The sequence below is a fragment of the Melanotaenia boesemani genome, chromosome 24 (assembly GCF_017639745.1).
Source record: "Melanotaenia boesemani isolate fMelBoe1 chromosome 24, fMelBoe1.pri, whole genome shotgun sequence".
Classification (NCBI taxonomy): domain Eukaryota; kingdom Metazoa; phylum Chordata; class Actinopteri; order Atheriniformes; family Melanotaeniidae; genus Melanotaenia; species Melanotaenia boesemani.
In genome coordinates, this window is record NC_055705.1 from 4924846 (window position 1) to 4942580 (window position 17735).

The 17735-nt window shown below is 45.3% G+C and overlaps 1 protein-coding gene across 1 annotated transcript; it reads right to left on the reverse strand.

Annotated features, from left to right (window-relative positions):
- Positions 1-873: 873 nt before the first annotated feature.
- Positions 874-10278, reverse strand: LOC121635871 (inhibin beta B chain-like). The gene is made up of 2 exons (XM_041979237.1): positions 9645-10278; positions 874-6725 (listed from the first exon to the last, which is right to left on the reverse strand). The coding sequence occupies exons 1-2, from the start codon at positions 10042-10044 to the stop codon at positions 5953-5955; spliced, it is 1173 nt and encodes a 390-aa protein (XP_041835171.1). The 5' UTR covers positions 10045-10278; the 3' UTR covers positions 874-5952.
- Between the last annotated feature and the right edge of the window lie 7457 nt (positions 10279-17735).

The following is a 17735-nucleotide window of genomic DNA, read 5'->3' on the forward strand; positions in this document are numbered from 1 at the left end:
ACCTGGTGTACTAACCAACAGGAAGCAGAAGGCCAAACAGGATACAATAAGGGCAAAAACTATATAAAAGAAAAGGGGGGGCACATGGGATTGGGAAAATGTAGCAGACAAGCTAATGTTTTGTTAACATGGGTTCGTGGAAACATTCTTCCACAGTCCAGACCCCTTGGTGGCAGTAATGAAGAAGAAGAAGAAAAACTGTGGAACAGAGACCAGGGTTTACCGAACCGTGCCGCATCGAAGGGAGAAAGAATGATGGAGAAGCAGATATCCTGCTCCTGGTTTACCGGTAAATGTTCTTATTTCATCTCCCTCACATCAGTAAGGCGCTCCAGTTTTTAAGATAAACCTTTAAGATGAAACCTGGTTTCAGCCAGCAGGAAATGCAGCGTAATTAAAAGACATACTAGCCTGACGTGGTGAATGATGGTAAACTGGTCCAGCTCAGCCACGTAGTTGGGAGGTGGAATTAAATAAATCTCTAGCTTCCAGCTGGGTTCTGCATGGATCCAGTTTCTTCAACCTGAAGAACCACTGGTTCATCTCAGTTAGATAGTAGGAGACGTGAAGCAGGACTACCCTTGCATGTCATTAAGATAAAGCCATGTCATTCAATTACTGTTCAAATAAATTTTACTTTCATATTTTAATTTTTCACCTCTGTGTTATGCTTTACTTCTGACATTTTATTACATTTTCTTTCTTGGAAAATGTGGCTCTGGACATGAAATCTGCAGAAAATGTTGCGTTCTTTCTAATGCTGCACCAAAAGGTGGTCAGACTTGTGGAGGTTTCCATCTCCACGCCTGAGTCCTTAGATCACACTGACTGATTAGACTTCACATAAAAGACGACAATCGCAGCATCACTGAGCATAATTACAAGTGTTTTCTGGATTTATTCCTGATACAACAACACATCCACACAGCTGGTAAAAAGAAATTTATTCCCCAACAATTACAAAGCACAAAATATCTCAAAAGCATATTCATATCTGACATGGACTGTACAGGGATGGCATGTGCTTCATCTAAATGATTCAAGAGCTAACACAAAGAAGAAAGAAAACTAATATTTTAGGTACTTTGATGAAAAAAATATGACATATTCCATGTCTAGGTACAAAATAGAAAAGAGCTTGAGCTGACTATGGACTGATATTATACCCTGGTACAGTGTTTAGGCCTCTTTTAAATGTCAAAAGTCATTTACAACTACAAAAACATGACGGCCTCTTTGGTTCCATAAAACATCTGAACAGAGCTCAGTTTTGCTTCTATAAAAATAGCTTTTTTTTTTCTTTAAATGGCAGTTTCTTCTTATTTTATTTCTCACCACCAGTCATCCAACTCAGTGCAAATATTCTAAAAACCATTCGCTTTGAAGAATAAGCAAAAGATCACAGTGGCGGGCGAGGCGAGGGTCGGGCGTCACACAGCAGAGATAATAAGCAGGATGTGCAGCTCAGGTATGTGTAAATAAGACACATGACTGGATTGTGAAACAACAGGCCGGAAAGTGTGTCTGAACGTTTGTTACAGGGAATCTGCAGAGACAGAAACATGTAAATGCACAGTTCAGATATCAGATTTCTCTCCACACGCCAGCTGATGCTTTAATGATGCAGTAAAACTCTAGAGAGTTCATTCTATCACACTAACAGGTCATTTAATGACGCAGAGTGAAACGTTTCCCTGTCCTCACCCCGGTGCAGCGACTTCATTTTCTAATATTATTCTTTAGTCTCTGCATGGATCATATTTTTTTATTCTCATTGTCATTTAATGTCATCAGTGATGGCTGAAATGCAAACTAAGGCAAAATACTCTCAGAGAAATGTGTTTGACCAAAAACCACTGACTGAAGTCGTACTTACAACTTTGACTAGTTGTAGATGTGAATATAAGTCCTCTTACATACAACCGTCACAAAATGAGTGTTTAAAAAGGTGAAAAACTACAAATATGGAGGCTGTTTTCACATGATTCTCATCCAAAAGATGTGCGTTTGTGGTCCATTTCTTCTTTAAACTTTAGCTTTTGCTCACCATTTGGTGATGTTTTGGCAATAAAAACACTAGTTTTCTGAAAACATTATAGATTGCCTAAAACATGACCCTCTCACATCATGTCACAAATCATTTATAAGAGCCCTATCTGACTTCAAAACAACACAAAACTGGTGCAAGTTGTGGGGTCATGATCAAGTCAAGTCCTACAAAACAGAAGAGCCCATGTTGAAGGGGGGAGGGCATTGACTATTGCTACTGAATATTGCTTTCTGGTAAACCGTGGCAACACATGCATTTTTTGGATAGTATGGAGCCTGTCTACCAGGTGAGAGTCTAGGCAGAGGTACATAACTGATTGTCTGTTTCTTGCTGTTTTGCACAACTGCTGGACAAAACCAAATGACAGCTGGTGGAAATTTGGAGGGTTGATGACGGAGGAACCTGTTAAATTTAATATCTGGCCAGGACATGTCTGTTTGAATTGGCCATCACAGAGTATGTGCCCTCCAAATAATCCCCTATGTTTTTAGAATAAACAAAATAATGAAAGCAAACAGCATGGAGACATTTCTTAGAGTTATCAAGTGTCCTGCTGGGTATTGTTTAACCTTTAAATAATTAGAAAGGGAAGCTAAATCACATATAAATAATCACCAACTTCTCCATTTGTGTGTAGACAACCACCAATACTCAAATTTTTCTCTGACACTGTGGCTTTAGATACAGAGGAAACTGAGCTTTTTAACACCATGAAAGGGTCTGCGATGTTTATGAACCTAAATAAAGGAACAACTGAAAACCAAAACTTAAGGGTGAAAATGAAGGTAAAGTTAAAATTATTAATGGTAGTTCAGAAAAGAGATTGTAAATGGAAAGTGGACTGTATATAGTCAGAGAAAAGCAATAAACCTGCAGGTGTTCATCATCACTCTGACAACTTCCCGAAGTGGATTTAGTTTTTCATTAAAAATTAAAACGCTCCTATACGTCATCGTTTATGTATATGTACATTAAGAATGCAGTAAAGTCAAGTCCTACAAAATATGAGATAAAGCCATCCTACAAAATATGTTGTAAAGTCAAGTTCTACATCATATGTTGTAAAGTCAGGTTCTACAAAATATGAGATAAAGTCATCCTACAAAATATGTTGTAAAGTCAAGTTCTACAAAATATGTCGTAAAGTCAAGTTCTATAAAATATGTCGTCAAGTCCTACAAAATATGAGACAAAGTCATCCTACAAAATATGTTGTTATGTCAAGTTCTACAAAATATGTCGTTATGTCAAGTTCTACAAAATATGTCGTAAAATCATGTTCTACAAAATATGTCGTAAAATCAAGTTCTACAAAATACATCGTAAAGTCAAGTTCTACAAAATATGTCATAAAGTCCAGTTCTACAACATATGTTGTAAAGTCAAGTCCTACAAAATATGAGACGTCATCCTACAAAATATGTTGTAAAGTCAAGTCCTACAACATATGAGATAAAGTAGTCCTACAACATATGTCGTAAAATCAAGTTCCACAAAATATGTCGTTATGTCAAGTTCTACAAAATGTGTCGTCAAGTCAAGTTTTAGAAAATATGTCGTTAAGTCAAGTTCTACAAAATACATCGTAAAGTCAAGTTCTACAAAATATGTTGTAAAGTCAAGTCCTACAAAATATGAGATAAAGTCATCCTACAAAATATGTTGTAAAGTCAAGTTCTACAAAATATGTCATAAAGTCAAGTTCTACAACATATGTTGTAAAGTCAAGTCCTACAAAATATGAGACGTCATCCTACAAAATATGTTGTAAAGTCAAGTCCTACAACATGTCGTAAAATCAAGTTCCACAAAATATGTCGTTATGTCAAGTTCTACAAAATACATCGTAAAGTCAAGTTCTACAAAATATGTTGTAAAGTCAAGTCCTACAACATATGTCTTAAAATCAAGTTCCACAAAATATGTCGTCAAGTCAAGTTTTAGAAAATATGTCGTTAAGTCAAGTTCTACAAAATACATCGTAAAGTCAAGTTCTACAACATATGTTGTAAAGTCAAGTTCTACAAAATATGTTGTAAAATCATGTACTACAAATTATGTTGTTATGTCAAGTTCTAGAAAATATGTCGCAAAGTCAAGTTCTACAAAATATGCGATGAAGTTCTACAAAATGTCGTAGTGTCAAGTTCTGCAAAATATGCAATAAAGTCAGGTTCTACAAAATATGTCGTTATGTCATGTTCTACAAAATATGTCAAAGTGAAGTTCTACAAAATATGTCGTAAAGTCAAGTTCTACAAAATATGTCGTTATGTCAAGTTCTACAAAATATGCGATAAAGTCAAGTTCTACAAAATATGCGATAAAGTCAAGTTCTACAAAATGTTGTAGAGTCAAGTTCTACAAAATATGCGATATAATCAGGTTCTACAAAATATGTCGTCAAGTCAAGTTCTATAAAATATGCGATAAAGTCCAGTCCTATAAATATGCAGGAAAGTCCAGTCCTTATAAAGATAATGAATAAATCGGTTTTACAGATGTTGTATGATGGCCTCCCACCTAGATCTTGCCCCTGGTGCTGCCTCCCATTCTCACATTTCAAGTAAAGGTGATGGTTTGTCACTATGAGCCTCAGTTGTATGTTATGTGGGTACATACTATACATTGCATAGCTAATGCGGCACTTATTTACTTCAGAAGGACTGTGGGCAGTGATGATGCATCACAAAGGGCTTATTAAAGGCATTTCAATCTGCAAGTGCTTTTAAAGTGTGCTTTGGGGAGTGCAAAGCTGCACCAAACTGAACAATATGGCAACTTTTCACTTTCACTGACTGAATTAAAGAGAAGGCAGCTTCCCTCATGAGAAGAAACTACAGGGAAGCTCCCAAATACGAAGAAAGACAGAAACGTGAGGTTCCTCCTGATATTCATTCCAACTTCTTTAAGCAAAAAAATGGGATAAACTACTTTTTTGATTGATTTTAGATGTTTTCTTCACCTTTGATGACACAAAGACTAAAACGGAAGGGTATTGATTTAATCAACTGAGCCACAAGCTGTAGGGCAGCCTGGATGTTTTTGTGATGGAACGGGATGGAAAGAGCATGAAGCCGGCACCTTAACTCTGCTGTTTGACTGGCGATACAGTTTGAAGGGAAATGGACATGTTTGTGGTTAAACATGAATACGTCATCTGTCAATCAAAAATCTAGAGCCATTCTTTGTAGAAAGGAAGGATGAAGGTAACTTTTCTAGTTTTAGGGGTAAAATGAAAAAAAGACAATAATCAGAAAGGAATCTGAGCCATCCCAATACGCTGGTTGTATGTTTTTAGCCCTCAGTCAGACTCTACTTTAATTTCAGGGGTAACTTCTCACACTTCTGCCTTTCTTTGGAGATTTATTTGTGGCTGTGTAATGCTCACCGTGTAGAACATGCTTCTTTCTGTCTGGACAATGTGTCTGACCAGAAGTGCTATATGTTTGTAGAGCCTTCATCCTAAGAAAGCGGCATAGCTGACTTAAGGCTCCCTACACCTCCTGTGGAGACATTATTCTTAAGGTCGGGTTTTACTCTAACAACATGACTATAAGCAGGAAATTTCATCAGATGATGATTTTGTAGTCTTCCTCACTGTCTTGGAGATATCTAATGAGGAGCTGCAGGTTTTGATTGTTTCCAAAGAGGATAAGTTCAGGAAGAGAACTCTTTCCATATGCTTAAAGGAGACTGGACAGAGGATATAACCAAATATGTCAACAAACATAAATATATATACAAGTTTTTGTGCAGGCATACATGAGGGTGTGTAGATATGTGTGGATGAGGTGTGTGTGCGCATGTTTTTATATCGTCTATAAATATTTTGTGTCTATATCCATTTTTGTTGTTGTAGTGAATCTGTCCAGTTCTTCAGTTAAATAAAGAGACAACAGTTAAGCGCAGCCGCACTCGTCCACGATCATGTTGGAAACGTCCCGCTTCACGATGTTGAGCTCGTCGTCGAAGTACAGCATGGACATGGTGCTGAGCTTGGTGGGGATGCAGCAGGAGTTCATGGAGCCGGGGCTCATCCCCCGCAGGCGGTACTGGTTCACCACCGCCGTGTGAAAGGAGGAGGCCGAGCCGGGGACGCCCGCCATGTAGGCCGGACAGTTCCCCTCACAGTAGTTCCCAAAGTAGCCCGACGGCGCGATGATCCAGTCGTTCCAGCCGATGAGTCGGAAGTCTATGTAGAACTGCTGCCGGCAGCACAGGCTGCTGCTGCCATCGCACTCCAGCCCTCGCTTCCGGATGCGGTGCTTGCTGTCCGCCTGCCTCGCCCGCACCACCAGGAAGGGCCGGTGCGCCTCGTCATTGAGGTTGAGCAGGACGGGGACAACACCCTCCGTCTCGCAGCCTTCGCAGCGCACGTCCAGGTTCTGCCGCCTGTCGTCGCCCTTCTCGAACACCATCCGCACGGCATCAGTCAGCGCAAAGGTGTGCCAGCCGCTGCGCCTCAGCTCCACCCGCTTCTCCACCAGGTTCCACTTGCTGCCGAGGCCGGGCTCCTGGTAGTACACCTTCACCGTCACCTTCCGCTTCCCGCGCTCCTCCAGCGGCAGCAGTTTGAAGTAGAGCCAGAGGGTGGCCTGGCTCACGTGCAGGTTCTGGTTGCCCTCGTTGGAGATCAGGAAGAACAGGCTGGACTTGGAGGTGACCAGGTCATCTGAGAAGAGCAACAGAAACACATCAGAGGAAGGCACAACCAGGCCAGAGGCTGAAACACGCCACATATTCATGTCAACTCTCCTCATGTGGAACATTTAGCAGACAAAATGAGGAGGGCGAGCCAGAGCCCGTGGACTGTGACAGAGAAGTCGGCCTCTGAATCGACCCAGATTTTGGAGATGGGTGGGAGGCGGGAAGAGGCTTTGAGCTGAATGCTACCCGGACATGTGAGGCCATGCTCGGGCGGCGCTCCAACACGAGACATCCAGAGAAGTACTGGCTTTGATTTAGCATTTAATCACCTCATGTGGAAAGGAGCAGAACAACTCGGGACTTTCTAACACTCACTTCTTCTAAAAGTACTAAAGGTTCTCGCATCTCATTCCTGGTTCGTGGTGTACCTCCCTGCAGGCCAGTGTGCCCACAACAGGGATCAAATTCTCATCCTGAGCAGGAACATGTAAATATCCTGAGTGCTGCTGAGTAATTGATGGACTCAGAGCAAAGTCCTCCTTAATTTAGCGGGTTTGACTCTTTTTGGCGCTTCATCTGAGCCCTCAGGGCTCCTGCCTTGAAATTTGAAATGTTCTGACACGTTTAGTAGCTGCAGCCACGGAAAAAACCCGACGAGGAGCAGACTGACAGCTGTCAGGTGAGGAAGATTATACTCCTTCATCAGCGCTGATCCTCGTGAACTCTGAGTGAAGCCAACCAGGAGGGATTGAGACTGACAGTTCATGGAAAACAGCGTCCAGTGGCTGAACTTGAGATTTCATGGCTGAGCAGATGCAGACTGCAAAGCTTTTACTCGGAAAATGTGGATACTTCCGGGAACCGCTGTGTTTTCTCTGGCTGCAGATCGCAACACAACAACCAGACAATCGCCCACTGATGAGATGGTATGCAGAGTCCGCCTCATCCATCACAGGACGAGTTAATCTCAGAGTCATTACTCAGCAGGGCGGATCTGGAATCGCACGCCGCGGCAGATTACAGCTCAGCAGCAGGAAAACACAGAAGCTGCAGGTACAGATGCTACAGCCTCACCTAAACCCGAAGGATCAAAGGACGGAGATGGAGACGAACCCCCTCCCGAGAAGGACGGGGACGGGTGATGGGTGGGTGGTCTCAGGCATGAGACCTGACCTGGCGATGTTCACCAACGTAAACAAACATTTTCATCATTTCGTGTCTCGGTTTTTGCTGACAGTGTTGTTTCCCACCGACTCTTTTCTGGTTTTCCAAGCAGCACCAGCCACTGAACCAGGAGGCCGAGTGACACTGATCCCATTCTGATGGTTAAAAGTCAACTTCCCACACTTTTTATTCCTAAAACATCATCAGACTCATAGTTCAGAGATTAAACCAGCAGTCTTTACTCCTTTTAAACTCAAGTCTGCGTCTGAACTGAACCTTTTCCTTCATTCAGGCCCAAAGTCGACCCACGCGACGCTAAATACACCGTCTCTCAGCAGAACCTGAGCAACATGGCAGCCTTGATTGAGCCAAAGCCGCATTTCCCAAAACTTCTAACAGAGGTCATAAAAACCCGGACCTCAGATGGTCAGATTAGCCTCCTTTTGTCTGCAGTTCATTTCAATCTCATGTGGACAAACATGAAGAATTTCAAGCAAAATAAATAAGTCTGAGTAACAGAAGTCAGTGAGGATGGATTTATTGACCCTCAGCTCAGGTTCTGTTTCCATTTAACTCCAAATAATGAAGCTGTGTCACTAATTTGCATTTCTTCTTCAAACAGAGATAACTGTATTAACTTTGTTTCAATAAGAAAATGATGATTTTTATCACTTAAATAGAAGATTTCTATTTCGTTAAAGCCAGGAGTTTTTCTTTTTCTTGGCAGAATATGAAGTTTGTACCATTTTTATATCTTCAGATTCCCTGGGGAAAAGTTCGGTCTGAACCCGCTCTATGTGACCAAAACGGGAAATTTATCCTATTTTATCCTGAGATCCCAAACCACCGCGTTTACTCCATCTGTTTCTTACTGAGGTTATAGCTAGATCACACACACACACTCACACTCACACACACACTCAGAGGGATTTTAAATGGGGTGCCAGGCTGCAGGATTCAGCCCGTCAATCTGCATTCAGGCTGCACAACAACCCAAACAAAAGCTTCAACTTCATCCTGGAGGCTTGATTCAACACAGTCCTAACACACACACCGACAAACATCAACAACACACCCAAAGCTGCACAAATACGCCAACACAAACACACGTGGAGGACGCAGGTGGTGTCATTTTCAGCTTTTTCCTCCAGGCTGGAAAGACTCTGCCACCAAGAAGTCCTGACTTTCTTACGCTCACCTGAACGCAACGGTGACTCGAAATAGTTTAAACTGAGTAATTTCTGCAGGGACTCATGCTGCACGCAGACCAGCAGAGAGAGAACCAAACATCCTCCTTCCTCGGGCTGGATGGTTTCACCTGTCGGATTTTATGAGAACAACAAGTGTCCCGCCGCCTTCATGGAAACCTAAAACCACCATCTTTACATTCATTTTTACAATAAACATGGTGACTCTACCGGTTCTGGTGGCTTTCGTATCATTTTCTGTCTGGCTTCTGCTTTTGTATCATTTTGGGGAGAAACTGGGCGTCTTGGATTAAAGGAGCACATGTTCTATAATCTTCTTTGTCTCAAGATTTCAAGACGCACCACAACAAAGATGCAGCTCCATCACTAAGCGCTTCCTCCCAGCTTCAGCTGCTCGCCTGGTTCCTGGAACTCACTCATTCCAGACCAAAGTTTCATTCTCATCTTTATTTAACCTGATAAAACCTCATTAAAATAAAACATATATCTTTTTCTGAAAGTGACCATGAAGCAGAAAGCAAAATAAAAGAAAGAAGTTTTTAAAAAAGAAATCTGACGTCTTCTTCACGCACCTTTCTCTGCAAAGCTGATGATCTCCGAGCTTTCCTCCAGCACCTCGTTGCTCATCGGATGTCCGTCCAGGTTGGGGATCTCCACCCTCCCGTCCTCGCGCAGCTTCCCCGCGTGGAGCTTCCGCAGCGCCGTGACCATGGCCGCTTTCGGCACCGGGTGCGTGATGTTGGGCCTCTCCCGCAGCTGCAGCCGGCTCAGGATGTGCTTCTTGACCGTCTCCAGAAAGTCCCCGTCCACGCGGCCCGATTCCGGATCCTCGGGCTGAGCGGCGGCGCAGGATGCGCAGGTATCCCGGGACGACGCCGTGTGCGCCTCCGTCTCAGTCCCGGGCGCGACGGTGCAGCGGATGGAGAGGACGCAAGCCACGAGGAGTGCCAGTCGGAAGAGACGGCTACTCATTTTCTGTGTGAGGACGAGTGGAATAACTTTTTCCCTCTTGCTTCGGAGCTAAAATCATACAAACAAATAGATAAACACGAGAAGAATCCTTCAGTCCCGAGCGCTCTCCATGCGTAACGCGGCCCGCTCGGCTCTGACGCACTTGGATGCGGCTTCAGTGGAAGACGTGCGCGCAGAAAAACCTGTTATTACATCGTTATAAGGATGCTGAGGAGCAGAAGTCCACTTTGCCTTAAATCTGGAGCCGCTTCACGCAAACAGCCTCGTGGTGCCATCAACCATCCTCAGTTCTCCCGTCAACATATTCCACACACTCACAGGAACCGAATCCAGATCCTGCTGGAGCAGGACCCTAAAAGTTCACCCTCAGACACCATCATCATCCTCACTGGTGACTCCCAGTCTGCTGCTGAGCCGGTGCGCGCTGAAGATGAGGAGGAAGAGTGGGAGGCGTGCCAGTCCGCGTTTCCATTCTGGCGTGTGTGAGACTCGAGGCGCTACACACCGAAAACTTTATATACGAGAGGGGGGCCAGAGGGGGCGGGGCCAAAGAGCAGAGACCCCTCCCTGTGGAGAGCAACCCCTGGGGCCTCAGCGTGGCATCAACAGTGAAATATTTACAGGTTCACAACCACAACTAAAGAGTGTGTCATCCATCCTTCACTTTAAAAAGAAATAACTGCTCCTGATGTAGCTTCTATTTCTAAGGAGCAGTATTTTCAGAAGCCAAAGAATCAAGTTGAACAATGAAAGATGTTTCACAGCAGAGACCCTACAGGTGTGAAAACCTGCAGGTTAACTGGCCAAAGTATGTTCATTTGTTGAAGTAAGTACTGGCCTCATTAACCTAAACAGTTTAAAGTTGCATTTTGAACTTAAATACCCCAAAATGCATCTTTGTCCTACAGATATCTTTATAATCATAGTCCTGGCTCCAACGATCATCAGAGACTGGTTGAAGCGCAACGAGAACACAATCTCTGCACGGTGAAGAGCTTGTTTGATTAGTTCTTCTAGCATGACTTTGTTATTCAACCCTTCTTCATCTGGGCCTCCGTCTGTTGCCCAAAGACATAGATAAGTGAAGGAGCTGGAGATCAAATCACGTTACCATGATGCCTGCTCATCCACAGCATCCCATGAAGCATGTCTGCGGGAGTGAAGTTGGCCTGAATGCTAAAACAAGCTAGCTGCCACATGCTAGGCTAAACTCAGCTGATGGAGAACTTCAGACCTCTTCCTGAGAAGATCCTCTAAAATATGACCTCATGGGTCAATTGTTTCTGCAGCCAGTAAAACCGACTGGACGCGACTCCTTTCTACTGGATTTGTCTCTGTAAAGGCAAAAATCCTTTTGTGGGTCATTGACTAAGATTAACTTCTTTTTAGCCTGTCACCGTCAATCCTTTATAAAATAACCAGTTTAGATTTCTCCCTCTGAAGTTGCATCTTTGTGTTTAAAGGGAACTATAATTCCCATCTTCCAATTTTCCCAAACTCCAAATGTGTTTTTTTCTGCAAGAAAAGCACCAAAGACCATGTGACTAAAACATGAGATCCACACTCAAACGTCCAAATGAGTCTTTAAAAGCAACACGATCCCAATCAGCTCCTCCCAGTGAGGCTGCAGGACTGGGCAGCATGTCCAGACATTTGGTAGTAAAACCAGCCCGACTCCCTACAAGCAGCCGGGGAGAGTTGACCTCTGACCTCTCAGAAGGTGATTATCATACCACACAGGTGGTCTGGGTCCCAGTCCTGCTGCAGCTGAACAGTCCAGAGATGAGTAACATGTGGAAATAAACTGGTAATATTCAGCTAAAACCTCCAGAGTCACCATTAGCTCAGAAAGTAGAGAAATGGTGCCATCTTTGGTCCGTATCATGCAGCTACAAGCACTCGCCTGTACTCCCTCAGGCCAACAGAGATGAGGCGTTCTAAGTGGAAAATAAAGACAGTTACAGCACAAAAATATAAATATGGTTAATTAGAACTGAGCTGAGTGGAAACAGGAGAAGCTCCAGTTTCCTGTTTAACACAAATATCTGCTGGACAATAGAAGATGGAAAAACGTTGTCTGGTGTGATGTTTCTCTGTTTCAGCGCCCCATGCAGATGGTAGCAGGGGCGTGGCTAGGCACAGGGCTCTACCAGGGCCCAGGCCCCCATCACTCGCATTGCATTTACCATCAGGGGCATGGTGGGTGGGTTATGTGACGTGACTGTGTGATGGTGAGTGCTTGTGGGTGCGGCTCAGGGGAGGGTGTGAGTGTGGGGTTATATGGGGTGCAGATTGGAGTATGTGGGGGGTGGGGAGAGGGGGTCGATGGCGCCCTGGTTCGCGGGGTGTGCGGATGGAACATCGGGGTGTGTGCTGGCCTACGCCAGGTGTTGTCTGGGGGGGCCGGCGACTGCCGATCTTGGCCCACTGGGACCTGTGCCCCAAGACCGTGGGGGGCTCTTGCTGGGGCTCTCCTCTGCCGCCCTTCAGGTGGGGCTGGAGTCGTCTTCGTGGTGGGGTAGCCTGAGTTAGTGCTCTGGGGCTGCTGCTGAGGGCCCGGGTCTCTGGGCTGCCCTGGTCTGCCTCTGACCTCCGTGGAGGCGTGGTCGCATTTGCACGATGTCCCTCACCACTCTTCATCACTGATCACTCCTCTTCCTCATGCTCTGCATGCTGACACAGTCACTGAGTTGTCCAGTGGGTTTTTATACTAAGAGATAATTATTATTTTTTTCTTTTCCTGTGAGTTAGTATCTGGTCGCTGTTATGTCTTTTTGATTTTAGTTATTATTTAAAAACTCTTAATGACTAGCAGCCCTGTTTTTTCTGTGTGTGTGTTTCTGCTTTTGTAAAAGTTGTAGGAAATTTTCTGGTGTGTTCATGTACAGGTGTAACAGTTTGTTGTCTGGTGATGGTGTGGATTGAAGGGTCGTTTCCTTCTGTCTGTGATCTTTTTGTCTCCTTTCTTCTTTCTCTTTTGCTCTCTTTGCTATTTTCCATCTTTTTCTGTCCCCTCCGGTCAGGTCCAGCAAGATTACATAGATTCCATGATTCAAAGTAAATAAATAAATAAATTAATCACATTATCAAGAGGAGCCTTACCCATAGGCCTCCCCTTGGCAGAGCAAATTTGTTCAGCACAATACAGCAAAAAAGAAAAAAAAGAAAAAAAAGAGAGAATATATATTCTGATCAAATGTATAAATTAATATGGATTCCAGTTATAAAATACCTCCAGCTGAATGTCAGGTTATTGTGGAAAATGCAGTCAGGTGACATCATTTTGAACTTTCATGAATTTGGAGGTTTGCTTTGAAAAACCAGCATAATAATAAAAGTCAGACTTATTCATTTATATTTCCATGTAGAATAAATTTAAATTAAAATAAAAATAAATATTTGCACATAAAAATGATTATAAGTGACTGTTGGAAATCTCCTGCAACAAAAATGTTAAAAAATGAAGTTGGAATTTATTCTGAAGTCGCTGAGTCATGTCTTGTGTTGAACCAGCTGCCTGACTGAACTGCTTCTCCACCGTGTCTATAACATGCAGCATGAACATGTTTCTGGTGGAGGGCACCACCTGGAAACTTAGAGTTTATGCAGCGAATTAAGTTATTAATTAATTATTATTATTATTAGGACGTAGACCTTTTTCAAGATAATCTAGTTAATTAAAAGACATTAAATCTGACTCATATGCACCGACAGTAGGTCATAAGAACTGGATTCTATCTATCTTCATTATGGCCTTAAAGTTGAAATATTCTCCTCTGTTTCGTTTGATCCACATCACTTGGTGTTAACATGACGGTTTTTTAGGTCTGTTGCCTTCAGTTTTTCAGGTGGAGCGGTAGCAGTGGTTCCCAATCCTGAGATCCCAAAAGATCCTCTGATACTGAACATGTCCTGAGTGATCACTGGGAAAGGGGTCAGGTATACAAATCAACCTGTTTGTACTGCGACGTCTCAGTCACATGACCAGCAGTAGAAACTGTTGCATTTCTGATGATAAGTGATCAGTTTTGACCATAGAGAAATCAGCTCAGACTGTTAGTCCAGGTGAGCAGGTTCTCTCACTTCTGTCCTCCTCTGGTAGCCTGGTTTTTCTTTCTTGGGAAAAGATGAAACTTTTCCTGCCTCCTGTGGCTGTGTGATCACTCATCCTAGGCTACCTGCAGGATACTTACAGCCGGTGCAGGTGTGGACTAAACCATTGTGCACCGTTTAGAGGGGCTTCAGAGACCATCCATCATTGTTGTAGATGGAGAAGTGTGAGCAAACTCAAGCTTTTATTTCGATAAAACTAACCCTAAGATAATCTAAAATAACTGTCTCCGTCCTTGTTACTGTTGTATCATCTTACCCCTCCCTGCTGGAGGTTTAGCTCCTGATTTCATACCTGGGGGATGCCTGGATGCTAGGCTCAGAATTTGGTGGAAGCAGAGTCCCCCTCAGACCGAGTATTGTTGCTGACCACATGCATCACTTTGTGACCAGTCTACTGATACCACACAACTTTATTTATAAAAAAAGATGCTGACTGGAGAAGTAGAACTAAAGGAAGCTGAGGGACACGTCGCAAAAACACAAAATACAATAAGGTAATTAAAGATCCAAGAAACAAATCAAATCAATATCATCATCAACTTACTGTAGGATGAAGGCCAGGGAGTAAAAGTGTGTTTTTAAATGAGATGGTGTAACAGAGAGGGAGGAAAGCTGTCTGGTGTGTGTTGGTAAATCATTCCAGAGTCTCAGAGCAGCAACTGAAAACACCCCGTCATCTCTGAGCCTTTTAAAATGATTTCTACAGGTAAAATGTTGGAGAAAAATCTCATTTTCTCCTGGTCAGCTGACCCCACAAGTTAGCTGAGGAGAGACTGGACGATAATTAATCTGATAGTCATCCATGTACAGAAGAAAAGGATGTGTTTCCTAAAGACAGAGCCGAATGGAAGCAGAGCGATGAAAAAGGTCCAAGATGGCTACTTTCAGCAGGATAATGCACCATATCACAGAGCACCGCCTACTTCCATCTATCACGACAGGAATTAAAAAGATCCGACCGGGAATGAAAAGGACGACCCGGTGCTAGAAGACGGTCCCGATGAAGAGGACGTCCCGGTACTAGAAGACGGTCCCGATGAAGAGGACGTCCCAGTACTAGAAGACGGAACCGATGAAGAGGACGTCCCAGTACTAGAAGACGGTCCCAATATAGAGGACGTCCCGTTACTAGAAGACGGACCCAACGAAGAGGACGTCCCGGTGCTAGAAGACGGAACCGATGAAGAGGACATCCCAGTGCTAGAAGACGGACCCAATGAAGAGGACGTCCCGGTGCTAGAAGACGTACCCAATGAAGAGGACATCCCAGTGTTAGAAGACGGAACCGATGAAGAGGACATCCCAGTGCTAGAAGACGTACCCAATGAAGAGGACATCCCAGTGTTAGAAGACGGACCCAATGAAGAGGACGTCCCAGTGCTAGAAGACGGACCCAATGAAGAGGACGTCCCAGTGCTAGAAGACGGACCCAATGAAGAGGACGTCCCGGTGCTAGAGGACGGACCCAATGAAGAGGACGTCCCGGTGCTAGAAGGCGGTCCCGATGAAGAGGACATCCCAGTGCTAGAAGACGGTCCCAATGAAGAGGACGTCCCGGTACTAGAAGGCGGTCCCGATGAAGAGGACGACCCGGAACTAGAAGGAGGACCCGATGAAGAGGACGTCCCGGTACTGCAAGGCAGTCCCGATGAAGAGGACGTCCCGGTACTACAAGGCGGTCCTGATGAAGAGGACGAGCCGGTACTAGAAGGTGGTCCCGGTGAAGAGGACGTCCCGGTACTAGAAAACGGACCCAATGAAGAGGACATCCCGGTGCTAGAAGACGGACCCAATGAAGAGGACGTCCCGGTACTAGAAGGCGGTCCCGATGAAGAGGACATCCCGGTGCAAGAAGACGTACCCAATGAAGAGGATGTCCGGGTGCTAGAAGGCGGTCCCGATGAAGAGGACGTCCCGGTTCTAGAAGGAGGACTCAATGAAGAGGACGTCCCAGTGCTAGAAGGAGGACCCAATGGAGAGGACGTTCTGGTACTAGAAGGCGGTCCCGATGAAGAGGACGTCCCGGTGCTAGAAGACGGACCCGATGAAGAGGACATCCCGGTACAAGAAGACGGACCCGATTAAGAGGACATCCCAGTGCTAGAAGACGGACCCAATAAAGAGGACGTCCCGGTGCTAGAGGACGGATCCAATAAAGAGGACGTCCCGGTGCTAGAAGGCGGACCCGATGAAGAGGACGTCCCAGTGCTAGAAGACGGTCCCAATGAAGAGGACGTCCCGGTACTAGAAGGCGGTCCCGATGAAGAGGACGACCCGGTACTAGAAGGAGGACCCGATAAAGAGGACGTCCCGGTACTAGAAGGCGGTCCCGGTGAAGAGGACGACCCGGTACTACAAGGCGGTCCCGATGAAGAGGACGTCCCGGTACTAGAAGGAGGACTCAATGAAGAGGACATCCCAGTGCTAGAAGACGTACCCAATGAAGAGGACGTCCCGGTGCTAGAAGGCGGTCCCGATGAAGAGGACGTCCCGGTGCTAGAAGACGGACCCGATGAAGAGGACGTCCCGGTACTAGAAGACGGACCCGATTAAGAGGACATCCCAGTGCTAGAAGACGGACCCAATGAAGAGGACGTCCCGGTGCTAGAGGACGGACCCAATGAAGAGGACGTCCCGGTGCTAGAAGGCGGTCCCGATGAAGAGGACATCCCAGTGCTAGAAGACGGTCCCAATGAAGAGGACGTCCCGGTACTAGAAGGCGGTCCCGATGAAGAGGATGACCCGGTACTAGAAGGAGGACCCGATGAAGAGGACGTCCCAGTGCTAGAAGACGGTCCCAATGAAGAGGACGTCCCGGTACTAGAAGGCGGTCCCGATGAAGAGGACGACCCGGTACTAGAAGGAGGACCCGATGAAGAGGACGTCCCGGTACTAGAAGGCGGTCCCGGTGAAGAGGACGACCCGGTACTACAAGGCGGTCCCGATGAAGAGGACGTCCCGGTACTAGAAGGAGGACTCAATGAAGAGGACATCCCAGTGCTAGAAGACGTACCCAATGAAGAGGACGTCCCGGTGCTAGAAGGCGGTCCCGATGAAGAGGACGTCCCGGTGCTAGAAGACGGACCCGATGAAGAGGACGTCCCGGTACTAGAAGACGGACCCGATTAAGAGGACATCCCAGTGCTAGAAGACGGACCCAATGAAGAGGACGTCCCGGTGCTAGAGGACGGACCCAATGAAGAGGACGTCCCGGTGCTAGAAGGCGGTCCCGATGAAGAGGACATCCCAGTGCTAGAAGACGGTCCCAATGAAGAGGACGTCCCGGTACTAGAAGGCGGTCCCGATGAAGAGGATGACCCGGTACTAGAAGGAGGACCCGATGAAGAGGACGTCCCGGTACTAGAAGGCGGTCCCGATGAAGAGGACGACCCGGTACTAGAAGGCGATCCCGATGAAGAAGACGTCCCTGTACTACAAGGCGGTCCCGATGAAGAGGACGTCCCGGTACTACAAGGCGGTCCCGATGAAGAGGACGTCCCGGTACTAGAAAACGGACCCGATGAAGAGGACATCCCGGTGCTAGAAGACGGACCCAATGAAAAGGACGTTCCGGTGCT